The sequence below is a fragment of the Urtica dioica genome, chromosome 7 (genome assembly GCF_054948205.1).
Source record: "Urtica dioica subsp. dioica isolate 48M chromosome 7, U.dioica_male_clone48M_v1_H2, whole genome shotgun sequence".
In the NCBI taxonomy this organism is placed as follows: domain Eukaryota; kingdom Viridiplantae; phylum Streptophyta; class Magnoliopsida; order Rosales; family Urticaceae; genus Urtica; species Urtica dioica.
In genome coordinates, this window is record NC_142762.1 from 47,224,125 (window position 1) to 47,237,495 (window position 13,371).

Below are 13,371 nucleotides of genomic sequence, written 5' to 3' on the forward strand. Positions count from 1 at the left end.
TATTTTCTTGGAAATTGAGAAGAAGAAAAAAAAACATGCAAATCAATTTCATTTATTTAACTGAAAAAAGAAGTTCCTTACAGATATGCACATGGATTAATTGGCGTTGAGCAGTCAATCGGCATCTAATAAAAGTGTTTATTTTTAACATTTTTATTTTACTTCTATATAAATTTTTTTTTTTCGTAGGGAATTAACTTCTATAATTTTACTGGGCTAGTAATTGCGTCATAGTTCTGGCCTTCTGGGCCACGGAAGTGGGAATATTGCGGGGCCCACTAAAAAAACAACTTTACAGTCTAAGGGTAAATTCGGAATAGAAAAAATATGGAGTGCGTAGCGTGTGTGAGTGCCGTGAAGGGTCAGAGTAAGCAGTCAGCGATGAATCTACTATAAATATCAAGCTTGCGCACCAGTTCATGACCGTGATATAGAGCGGTCACCAAAATCCGAATTCTCGTTCCAAATAAATCCAACGCCACCAATCAAATCGCCGCCGCGGGTGAGTCACTGCCGGAGATGGGAGCCGAAGCCTCGCCGACTCTAACCGCCAATCACGCCCTCGAGGCTCCTCTGGTTCTCGGCTTACAGTCCTCCGCCCTCGTCGACCACGTGGCGCGCGTCGATTGGTCCCTGCTCGATAGTATCTCCGGCGACCGTGGTGGCTCTATCCCCGTATGTACATATAATCTCGTGTTTCAATTGCGTTGCATAATGACAGGAATGTGGTTGTATCAGATCCTATCTCTGGCATTAAAGCTCAAATTGAGTAATCTTGAATTCTATTTGGGGAGTGAGATTTTGTGATGATTCGGTTTTGCGTTAGGTTGCTTTTGAAGAGCTTGAGGGAATACTGGGGCAAGTGAAGACTCACATTCTCGAATCTCCGGCGGAGTCTTCGTCTCCGTTGAAGACTCTGGCTGGCGGGAGTGTCGCGAACACGATCCGAGGTCTGAGCTCGGGTTTTGGAATCTCCTCCGGAATCATCGGAGCTTACGGAGATGATGAACAAGGCCGGCTTTTTGTGACTAACATGACCTCTCGCGGCGTCAACCTCTCCAGATTGGGGATGAAGAAGGGTCACACGGCTCAGGTGAGCTTTGTGACTGATTTCGGGTTTACTTTTTTTTTTTTTTTTTTTGTGTGTGTGTGTGGTAATTTTAAGAATTGATTGCCTGATCAGGCCAGAAAATACTTGTAGGGTCTTTGTGTCCAGAACGGATTAGAAAAACAGTTCGGGTTATGTTTAGATCAGTGAAAGTCGGTGCTGATTATTAACCAACCAATCACTGATTTACAGTGGGTTAGATTATACTTGATTGCCCCAAGTGTTATTAGCCTAAATGGGATGGACCTTCAAACTCATGACGCAAAAATACAAAGAGTGTCACGTAAAGTATAGGACTACTTTATTACCATGCTGGTATTAAGTATATGCACAGTGCTATTGGAATTTTCTCTTGTTAAGCTTAATGGCTATGAATACTGATTGATGGTATGAACGCAGTGCGTTTGCCTAGTTGATGAATTGGGAAATCGCACCATGCGTCCCTGTCTCTCCACTGCCGTGAAACTTCAGGTTTGTTGTTTGGTGTCTAATCTAAGTTAATTTTTTTTTTTTTTCACTTTAGAAGCTCTCGGGTTCTTTTCTTGTGAAGACCAGCCTATCACATGCTTGTCTTAATCTTTCAGGCAGATGAGTTGACAAGAGATAATTTTAAGGGCTCTAAGGTTCGTTGACGTTTCATTTTGAATTTCCTCTGTCTACCTTGTCTGCTTTTACTATGATTGAAAAACTGTCGATTTGCAAGTATCTGACGTTTAAGAGGTCTGTACTTACAGTGGTTGTTACTGAGGTATAGCATCTTCAGTTTGGAAGTAATTCAAGCGGCTATACGTATAGCCAAACAAGAGGGTCTTTCGGTGTCATTGGATTTAGCCAGTTTTGAGGTATCCTCGTCTCTCTTCCAAACTTGGTCAATGAAAAATCCACCATTTTACTTGATTGGAAAAAGGATACTGCAAACTACAGACAAATGGAGTTTTCGCAGCAGATTTCTCGAAATGGAAATATTCAGGTTTATAATTGCTTATTGTCTTGTAATAAATCTTTTAAACATTCCCAGATGGTTCGGAACTTCAAAGAACCCCTTATACAGCTACTGGAGTCGGGAAACATAGACCTTTGCTTTGCCAACGAGGACGAAGCTACAGAGCTAGTGAGGTGACCTTCGTCGAAACATAGTCATAACAACTGTCGCTCGATAGAAGAAGAGAATTGTACAGTGATGATAAGTTTTTTGTTGCTGTTTTAGGGGCGGAGAAACACCAGTTGATTCTGGGGCGGCGCTAGAATTCCTGGCCAAGCACTGCAAGTGGGCAGTGGTAACGTTGGCCAGCGATGGATGCATAGCCAAGCACGGGAAAGAGGTGAGCGATGTGGATATAATTTGGGTGATGCAGTGAGAAATAATATTTCGTATTTGCTTTTGGCGTTATTTAAAAAAAAATGGTATATTAGGTTGTTAGAGTTCCGGCGATCGGAGAATCAATGCCAGTGGATGCGACCGGAGCCGGAGACCTGTTTGCGAGCGGGTTTTTGTATGGACTCGTGAAAGGGTTATCGCTCGAGGAATGTTGCAAAGTCGGGTCTTGCAGCGGTGGCTCCGTTATTCGGTCCCTCGGCGGTGAAGTCACCGCTGAGAATTGGCGTTGGATGTCTAAGCAGATGCAGATCATCGGCCTTCCCGCTCCTCCCCAAATCGACACCCAAGCTCTTTAAGACGTTTTGACTTTTAAGGCTTTTGCGTGTGTTATTTATTTTATGACAATAGGCAAGGTTTTTTTTTTTTTTTCCTCTGCTCAATGCCTGTACCTTATTGCTGTTTCTTCCCATGATAACAGAGAAGAAATTTTATGTGATTTGAGTCGCACAAGATTAATTTATGAGAAACACTTTTTGTTTTCGTACGAGTGTCTTGGGATCCAAGTAAAGCTTCTGCAATGCAGTATTTATACATCCCAGTAAGCCATCGCTGATGATTACAGAAAGGTTGATATACGAACGTTGAAAGTGATAAAAACTTCTTCAGAACACAGTTTAATGAAATTGATTCATTTGGTTAGAAAACCTTATGAGTAATGTGAAGGTTGTGCCCTACTGGAAGCTGGGTACTAAATTTGTAGAAAAGTAAAGAAATAAAAATGTTACCAGCAATGATGCCCAGGAAGGTAAAAATACAGATTCTGCAGTACCACTACATTTTGTGGCATAATTCAGAATCTCCGGTATAAAAGATGATTTGATTTTTAAGTTCACTAATATCAACCACTGGACTGTTCATACTATTGAGAGACCGACATAAATAACCCCAAAGCGGTCAAAGGAGTTTGAAATTAAAAAAAAAAAAAGAGAATCCAACAAAGCAAATGGCCATATTCAATCGTACTATCAGTATTCTAACAAACAGACACATGCTAGAAAACCTCCGTTGCAAAAGAGCATGAAAAGACAATCCGGTTTGTGCGAATTCCTCAAATATCCATCGGAGCCGCTTCCTCATCCGCAGCAGCCCCGCCACCCTGTTCGACCGCCGCCGGAGCACCCTCTTCCGCGGCCGCCGCCGCCGCTGGAGCAGCCGCCGGAGCATCGGGCTCCGCCGGAGCCGCCTCTTCCTCAGCCACGATCTCGAACGTGTCGATCAACTTTTGCACGGTTGCCTGGTCCAGGATATGGAACGCCTCTCCGATGCCGAGGACCGCGATGGTGCAGATCGAGCTCGTCAGTTTCTCTCCCTGCAACGTCTCTCTCGTGGCGATCAGCGCGTCCTTGATCAGGTCCTCGCGAGAAGAGTCCTTGAAACTCTCGAACCTGCGTTCCAAGTAGGTCTTCGCAGCTTGGGACCGAGACCCGATAGCAAAGGCCTGGTATTCAAAGTAGTTGCCACTTGGGCAATTGTAGTACAGGTGGGCCCCGGACTCGTCCAACCCTCCAACTAGCAGTCCGACTCCGTACGGCCGTTTCCACGACCTTTGTGTGCAGACCTGACATACACACACACAGAGCCGCTCAGAACTATACACTAATCTTTGCTTAGACACAATTGTAGATGGTAAGCAAAACAACGTTTAAGGATAAGCTTGGTTTCAGTGTAACACTATGGGACTGAAAAGTTCATCTTTCCTTGGCTACAATGTGGTAATGATGAAAATGATAGAAACTACAAGATAACAGGTATTTAACCCGGAACTCATCTAAAAGACTACACCTTGCACATTCATTCTCTCCTCGATAGTTATTTCCAACCCCTCAGTTTACAGACTATTAACTCTTGGATGTATTATTACTTGTCCCTAAACTATTAACAAGATATTTACTTATTTTGAGTCCTCAACAGGAACATTCAGTTTATACTTTCTGTCCCAGAGAAGACTATGAAATCCATAATGGTGTAGAGCCTAAGAATAGTGGATTGAGTTAAATGAAACAAATAAAACTTTAATCAAAATTGCAAACAAAAATCAGGCGAATTGTCAGCAACCCTAGATTACTGCATAGCTCCGTCATCCAGTGCTGATATCTATGATGGTTGAGGAGGAAAACTAACCGAGGGGTGAAAAAAGTAGATTCGTGAAAAAAAAAGAACGTATTTTAAAAAAAAAGAACGAAAAAAAATCATGCTGTTGCTTGAAAAATGGAAAGGTTTTGGGCAAACAAAATAGACCATTTAAGTTCTAAATCTACCATTGGAAGAAAGAAAAGACGGGTAGTGTTGTTACAAAATCAATGATCCATTGAGCTCTGTAAATGATCGATCAAACATTGTGAACATCCTCCATAGAGCATATACTGGGTTCATTTTCATTTTCACTTTCTAAAGTAGTTACTACACAGCCATAGATATCTAATGTATTGTAGAAAAATTTGAGGAAAACAAAAGCCATAACGACTCGACAGATAGACCATACCTAGCAAGCCCACAAAACGCTCACCTTCCAATTTTGAATTTATAACCTAGGGAAAACAAGACCAACTAATTTGTTCCACTTAAGCCAGACAAAATCATACAATTAACATCCATTACTCAAAATAATCCCCCATTTCTGATACTCCTCCCAAAACGCCACCGATTCAACAACCAAACATCGGGCATTTCCAGATCCAAAACCGAAGCCCTAGGGTTAATCACTCACCTGAGCCTTGTCAGCGAGCTGGACGACGAGACGCCCGACGGGAAGCGGCGATTCGTAGGTGTAGTTGTAGTTGATGCACTCGGAGCGCATGTATCGCGAGAGGACACGGCCGTCGGCGGTGAGTCCAGCGATTGCGACGCCGATGTGGTCGTCGACCTTGAAGATCTTCTTCTGGTGAGACGAGAGCTCGGAATTGGCCTTGTTGACGCAGGCCAAAACGACGTGCGTTTTGGATCGGAGACCAATCGCCGCCGAGCCTTGCTTCACGGCCTCCATCGCGTACTCCACCTGGAACAGCCTCCCGGCGGGGCTCCAAGTCGTCACGTCCGTGTCGTACTGGTTTCTGAACATCTTCGATCACTGTCTCGCTCTCTTTCTCTCTGGTTTTCTGTTTGGATTCCGAGGAAATGGAAAGGGGAAGAAGAAATAAAGCGAAGGTTTTCTTTTTCGTCAAGGAAAGAGAACACAAGGGTTTGGGTTTCGAGTGTTCTTCTACTCTTGCTCTCGTACAGGAGCCTCAATCAGATGCGTCCGGTAGTATCTTTACTGCTGTGTGAGTCTATAATTTGGGCCCACTTGATTCGTTAGGCCCAAATTTTTGGGTGATTTCTTCAACCTCGGTAACTCTATTGGGCTATCTCGTATGTCTGGCTTTGTGACCCGATCATTTGGTGAGAAATAGTATTTATTCACAAATAAAAATAAGCTTAATTTAATCAGCCAACTTCACTTAATTATCGTAAAACCATAGAATTTTGCTTACGTTTTTCTTTTTCCTTCACGACCTTTATCACAATTAACACCATCTTTTCTCCTTCTTTCTTCTAATTTGTTACTTGAAGCCCAAGTATATTAATACTCGATTTTTTTTTTTTTGTTAAATTACCTTTTTCTTCATCCGTGTGAAATGTAACAGGTAACAGCTGGATATTTAATGACTTGAAATCTGAAAATTTTCTATCCGTTGGCTTGATATAAATTAGGAAACAATAACAGCTGTCAAGAAACGCGTGGTGAGGCAAACCCACTCGGTCTTATAAATAATCACACCGCGAGTTTAATCTACAATTTCTCTCCCGCTCTTTCTCACTTTCTCTCTCTAGGGTTGAGTCTTCGTCGCAGTGAGGAATGTTGAAGAAGATCACGGCCTTGCGCCGGAACGGCATTGACGACTGGTCTAGGGTTCGCAAACATCGGTACGTAACCTTTTCTTTTTCTTTAACATAATAGAAGAAGAATTATCAATCCACGATCCTTTCTTTTTTCCGTGCTCAGAATCTATCGATCGGAAATTTCTTTATCCTTATTCTTGTTTTCGAAAATATTGGTTTCGGGCTTCAAACACCTTTTTTTTTGCACCAAAACATATGAACATTCAGACATAAAAGAAAATTTCCACAGCCACAACGATCGTGGGAGTCTCGCTGCGAATTTGTTGCTCGGTCGGTATTTTTATGTAAAAAACCCCTCTCTTAAATCTAAAATTTGAAATGTCTTTTTATTACCGTTTTTAAAAGATTTTCAATTGCCGCTGAGCTCTTCTACATGTGTTGTGAGGAGAGCGGATCGGACATCTTGGGGCGATCAGGCCAGTGTGGGAATTTTTTTAAAATCTTTTCTATCTTCAAAAATCTGGTCTAGGGCTTTCAAAATCTTTCTGAAATCATGATCGCTCTTAAAGAAACTCATCCCTTTCAAAACTTGCTTGGTCATGATTGTCTCTGACGGGGATGTTGCACGCTGTTATCATTACTGTCGCCGTTGTGCTCTTCCACATGTGTTGTGAGAAGAGAGATCGGTGGCGGTAATGATGCGGAAGAGCAGCGTTGTGGTGACACCATAGAGGCGATTGGACCAGGGCATGGATTTTTCAAAATCTTTTTATCTTCAAAAACCTTTTTTAAACATGATAGTTTTCTATTAAAAAAAAAGTTCATGATTAATTCTGCAGTATTTACCACTTGTTGCCTGCAATAATAATGGTTTTGCAAAACAAGTTCTCAAGATTCTTTTACAATGATAAGCTCTCAAGATTTTGCTCATTGAACAATATGAATTTTTTCTTCTTCTTTGTACTCTTCTCTATTCTGACTTTGAATTTTTGTTATTGCTCTCCATGTCGCTCCGCTACAACCACCGCTGCCAAGGAAAGCAGGGTCTGGTCTAGGGTTTGCAACGTCGGTATGTAACGATTTCCGTTTCTGGTCTTTTTTGTCCTTTTATCTTCAAAAACCCCCTATTAACTCTTAAAATGTTCTGTTTTTGCCTACTGTTTTTCGAAAATGTTTCTTTGGTCGAATCTATTGAGAGGGTCATCGACTTCTTTAATTTTTCTATCTTATTAAAAATCTTTCGGAGGGGCTGTTAAAATCTTTCGGAGCCCTATTGCATAAAGAAACTTGTTTATTCCAAAACTTGCTTGGTCATGAGCGCTTTGAAGGTCGTTGCACACTGTTATCATTCTTGTAGCCGTTGTGCTCTTCTACATGTGTTGTGAGAAGAGCGATCGGTGGCGGTAATGATGCGGAAGAGCAGCGTTGTGGCGTCACCATAGAGGCGATCGGGCCAGAGCATGGATTTTTTAAAATATTTTCGTCTTCAAAAACTATTCTTAAATCTGATCCTGTTCTATTAAAAAAAAATTGTTTATTATTAATTTCTACAGTATTTTTGACTAGTGGCAAAAATTAATGGTTTTGCAAGGAAAACTTTTTAAGGTTCAAATACCAATGATAAGCTCTCAGGATTTTGTTCATTGAACGATATGCATATTATTTTTTTCTTTTTACTATTTTCCCGGTCTGACTTTGTATATTTTTTTTACTCTTATGTCTCTCGGCTACAACCACCACGGCCAAGGGAAGCAGGGTCTACAGGGACTTCTAGCCCTGGCTATTGTAGTCATGAGGCTCTACACCAAGCTGACCAACACACTTTCAGATTCATTTTGTACCCTCTCAGAAATTGTATGCATTCTGAGGCTTTGGCTGATCAGCTTCTCGCTTCTCTTGATCAGAGGTTCCTTGGTCGTCTTCCTATGATGAGAATCTTGAGTTTTTACTTGTTCTATGTCATGGCTGAGCTTTTGGGGTTTCGTAACATGGGTATGCGGCTGTTTATCTTTCTTGTCTTGTGAACTTCATAGACTAATCATCATTCCCTGCTTCTTTTTTTTTCATGCTCTCTCTCTCACTCACTCATATGAGCGATGCATAAAAGTAATGTTGCCACATTCACAAAGATTGTGGCGCTATGTTCCTTGAATCCTGGCCTGGCCAACCAACAAATCCGCAGTGAGTCTCCCGCGTCGCTGACCTGACCGCCCCTACGGAATCGATGCACGCTGTTATCATCACCATTGTGGCTTTGTATGCTCTTCTACATGTGTTGTGATCAGAGCTTCCGTTGCAGCGGTGATGATGCGGAAGAGCAGTGTTGCGGCGACACCGTATGGGCGGTCGGGTCAGCAACGTCGGAGACTTGCTGCGGATTTGATATTGGTTGATCTTTCTTTTCCTTTTTTTCTCTTCAAAACCCCTCTATTAAATCTGAAAATGCTCTATTTTTTCTTCTGTTTTCAAAAGCTTTTCTGTGGTTGGATCTATTAAGAGGATCTTTGACTTCATTAGTTTTCTTTTTTCCATTGTTCTATCTAATTTTAAAAAAATTGGTCTATTGCTGTTAAAATATTTCTGAGCCTACATAGTTTTTAAAAAAAACCTTGTCCTGATTGCCTTGAGGGTCGCTGCGCACTGTTATCATCACCGCTGGTGCTATGCTCTTCTACATGTGTTGTCAGAAGAGCCTACTTGGTGGCGGTGATGATGCGGAAGAACAGCGTTGTGGCGATATTTTTTGTCCTTTAATCTTTAAAAACCTTTCTTAAATTTGAAATAAAATGTTTTCTTTCCTTTCTTTTTTTTTTTTCTCAACTGTTTTCAAAAGCTTTTCTTGGTGGAATCTATTGAGAGGGTCTTCAACTTTATCAGTTTTTCTATTTTCACTTAAGGGTCTTGAGCCTTATTGCATAAAGAAACTTGTCCATCCCAAAACTCGCTTGGTTATCGTTACTGTAGCCGTTGTGCTCTTCTACATGTGTTGTGAGAAGGGCGATCGGTGGCGGTAACGATGCGGAAGAGCAGGGCTGTGGCGACACCATAGAGGTGATCGGGCCAGAGCATGGATTTTTTAAAATAATTTTATCTTCAAAAGTTTTTCTTAAATCTGAAACTGTTCTGTTCATAAAATCGTTCATTATATATTCTTCAGTATTTCAACTTTTTGCCCCCAAAAATAATGGTTGAGCATGGATTTTTTAAAATATTTTTATCTTCAAAAGTCTTTCTTAAATCTGAAACTGTTCTGTTCATAAAATCATACATAATATATTGTTCAGTATTTCAACTTTTTGCCCCCAAAAATAATGGTTTTCCAAAGCGAAACCTAAGGTTCTCTCAAGAGTTACTTCATTGAACAATATGTATATTTTTTTTCTTTTCCCCGGTCTGACTTGGTATTTTTGCTGTTTACTCTCCACTGTAACCACCAAGGAGATCCTCGTATCCGTGGCCTACTACTGCAACCGGAGGGACTTGTCAAAGGACCATTACTTGGCCGGAGACAGACGGCCGAGGCGGCGGGCCCGGAAGAGGGAGACCGGGCCTCGGATGAGGAACGCGAGCCAGACCCAAGACTTGTGTTTCTGGGCCAGACCAGAGGAGGCCCGGGAGTGGCTGGGCTGGGTCTGGAAAGAGGACTGGTTGGTCGACGCTGCGGAGGCGTGGGACAGAGTCAACGGGTTCAAGGCTTACACGAGAAGCTTGGAGGGTAAGAAAGAGGTTTCACAAGGAGAACTCGAGCTACACGAAGTGGGGAAGCCGAGGTCGGTGTTTTGTTTTTTTTTTTTCTTTTTCCCGAAGATATGAAATGTCGTACAACCCGTCTTTGTATTGCAAGAAACATACACATAAAGAACCACCTTTTTCGCACCAAAACATATGAAACTTAGGACATAAATTTGCACAGCCACAAAGATCGTGGCGATGTGTTCCTTGAAGCCCCGCCTGGCCAACCGTCAATCCGCAGCGAGTCTCCCTGCCCTGACTGCTCCAACTGAACTGAATATGTATATGTGTGTATATATTCTTTATTTTTTTTCCCCGGTCCGACTTTGTTTTTGTTTCCGCTTCTCTCCGATGTAACTACCAAGGAGATCCTCGTCCCCACGACCAAGGACAGCAGGGTTGATGAGGGTCAACTTGCCCTGGCTATGGGTTCATGATGATGCTCTACACCAAGCTGGTCAGCTCTCTGTTCTACACCGTAATTCTTCCATTTATCGCCTTTCTTGTGGGCTTTCAGATTCATTTTGTACCCTCTCAGCAACTATATGCATCCCGAGGCTTTGGTTGATAAGCTTCTCGCCTCTCTCGGTCTGAGGTTTCTCGGCCCTCTTGGAATTATGAGAAGCTGGAGTTTCTGCTTGTTCTATGTCATGGCTAAGCTCCTGTGATTTCGCTAAATGGGTATGGTTCTTGTCTTGTGAACTCCAAAATATGATTATCATTCCATCCATGCTCATATGTTTTTTTTTCCGTGGCCACAGCTTTCTCATGTTGAATCTATTGAAAGTCTTTTGGTTAGTTTTCCATCTCCATTGATTTTTTTTTCCTGGTGTGCGCTCTTATTTTAGAAATCGTAGTCTGTCTAGGGCTTCAAAAACCTCTCTCTCTCGAAAGAATATGAGCCTTCATACATAAAGTCTCTTATACATGTGGGTTAGCGCGTGGGAGACTCGCTGCAGATTTGATGGTTACTCAATTCTTCTCCTTTTATCTTTTTCTTAAATCTGAAATGTTCTATTTTATCTACTGCTTTCAAAAGCTTTTCCATTGGGAGGGTTTTCGACTCCAGTAGTTTTCTTTCTTCCATTGTTCTATCTTATTTCAAAAGTTCTGGTCTAGAATTTTTATAACATTTTTGAGGGTTCATGAATAAAGAAACTTACTCCTTGCAGGCCTTTCTTGGTCATGATCGCCTCTTCCCGAACATCGCTGCATCAAAGTTATCATCATTGTTGCTGCTCTTCTCCATTTGTTGAGAGCTGAACCTACGTGAAGCAGCGAAAGAGCAGCATTGTGGAGAATCACCGAGTCTTTGTTGGTTGGTCTGTAACCTTTTTTCCTTGTGCTTCTATCTATCTTCACAAACGTTTCTTAAATCTGAAAAATGGTCTATTTTTTATTTCAAAAGGTTGTTATCACTACTAATTCTATCTATAGAATTTTCAGCGAGTTGCATCAAAATAACAGTTGTGTTACAATTTTTTCTTCTTAAGAGTGATTAATTTTAAGATACTCGATTGCTAACTGTTGGCTTAAAGGGCTGTTATGGAAGGGTTCGCTGAAGTCAAAAAGCTTTTTCAATTTCAAGGATCTGCTATCATCCTTTGTAATGTATGGCCTCCTCTTCTTAGTGTTTGAGGATGTTTTTAAATTACAATGTGTGATATTCTGGCACAATGTATCGAAAATTTCCTTTACTTGTGACAGATTGAAAATGAGTTCGGTGGATATAGAACAGGTCTCTATGCCCAAAAAGTGGGACTGTATGTTCATCTTCGAATCGGACCTTATGTTTGCGCCGAGTGGAATTTTGGGTAATACTTCCCCTTTTATATTATGTGCGTAATATATGTATGTTTTCACTGATTTCCTGTCTGGTGGAAGTATGTCCCCGATATCAGCTTCCGAACAAATAACGGCCCTTTCAAGGTATAATCATTGGCGAATTAGGCAATTAAAATTTAAAGAAACTTGGTCGTTTATACTAATTAAGCTTTCGGCGTCTTAAAAGGCTGCGATGCAAGGGTTCAGTTAGAAATATTTGAAATGCTCAAGGAAGAGAAGCTGTTTCAACCTCAGGGAGGTCCTATTATCCTTTCACAGGTTTGCCTTATATTGATGGTGATATGTCTAAGCTATATCTAAACATTAAACCAAGGCAAGCGAAATGGTAAGACATATAAAGGTGTTGATCAAACAGAAAGTTGGTCAACCAATATTTGATCAGAGCAGTTTATTCTTCCACACGCACTGCGCTAGGGAAGGAAACGAATTGGAGAAAAGTAATGTGAAAAACTTCGGGGAGTTATTTTCCTCATTTATATCAGTCAACTTTAGTCAAATGGAGTCAACTTTTATCAAACAAATCGATGGTAATAGCCAATCAGATTCACACCAGCCATCCCTCTCTCTCTCTCTAACTCTTGTAATTTGTTACTTGAAGCACAAGATCACAGCTATGTAAGTGATTTTTCTCAATTACATTTAATGCTAACATTTCCGTTTCTCCTATTTTACAGCTGTATCGAAATCTTTAAAATTCGTCCATTTCTCCTATTTTACAGCTGTATACTTAACGAATTGAAATCGTTGAAGAATTTCTGACCGTTGCGTTTATGTTAATGGGAAATAATAACAGCCAAACTTCAAGACGGTGTGATATATATTCACAACACACCGCCAATTCCAAGCACTAATTTCTCTCTCTCTCTCTCTCTCTCTCGCGCGCGCGCTCTTTCCCTAGAATTCTAGGGTTTCTCATCGACTTTACGATCTTCAGTCGCCAAAGCTCAGCCATCTGCCTCACTGATCCAGATCGCGACCTTGCTCCGAAACGGCATGGTCTGGTCTAGGGTTTGCAACGTCGGTATGTAACGATTTCCGTTCCTGTATCTTTTGTCCTTTTATCTTCAAAAATAATGGTTTTGCAAGGAAAACTTTTAAGGTTCAAATACCAATGATAAGCTCTCAGGATTTTGTTCATTTAACGATATGCATATATATTTTTTTCTTTTTACTATTTTCCCGGTCTGACTTTATATATATTTTTTTTAACTCTCCATGTCTCTCCACTAACCGAGGCCAAACACCTTTTTTCGCACCAAAACATATGAACATTCAGACATAAAAGCAAATTTCCACAGCCACAACGATCGTGGGAGGCTCGCTGCGAATTTGTTGCTAGGTCTTTATTTTTATATTAAAAACCCCTCTCTTAAATCTAATAATTGAAATGTTTTTTTTTTTTTTTTTGCTGATTTTAAAAGCTTTTCATTTGTTTTACTAGTTTTCTATGTTAAAAATTTGGTCTAGGGCTTTCAAAATATTTTCTGAG

General features: G+C 41.1%; 2 protein-coding genes across 2 annotated transcripts; one reads left to right on the forward strand and one right to left on the reverse strand.

The window, feature by feature from the left end:
• Positions 1-391: 391 nt before the first annotated feature.
• LOC149392332 (pfkB-like carbohydrate kinase family protein) lies at positions 392-2,965 on the forward strand. Its single transcript, XM_089618892.1, has 8 exons — positions 392-675; positions 827-1,093; positions 1,508-1,579; positions 1,693-1,731; positions 1,843-1,950; positions 2,127-2,224; positions 2,316-2,430; positions 2,522-2,965. Exons 1-8 carry the CDS (start codon positions 520-522, stop codon positions 2,780-2,782), a joined length of 1,116 nt encoding a protein of 371 aa, XP_089475018.1. The 5' UTR covers positions 392-519; the 3' UTR covers positions 2,783-2,965.
• A 319-nt stretch (positions 2,966-3,284) lies between these two features.
• Positions 3,285-5,718, reverse strand: LOC149392333 (proteasome subunit alpha type-1-A-like). The gene is made up of 2 exons (XM_089618895.1): positions 5,194-5,718; positions 3,285-4,044 (listed from the first exon to the last, which is right to left on the reverse strand). The coding sequence occupies exons 1-2, from the start codon at positions 5,542-5,544 to the stop codon at positions 3,535-3,537; spliced, it is 861 nt and encodes a 286-aa protein (XP_089475021.1). The 5' UTR covers positions 5,545-5,718; the 3' UTR covers positions 3,285-3,534.
• Between the last annotated feature and the right edge of the window lie 7,653 nt (positions 5,719-13,371).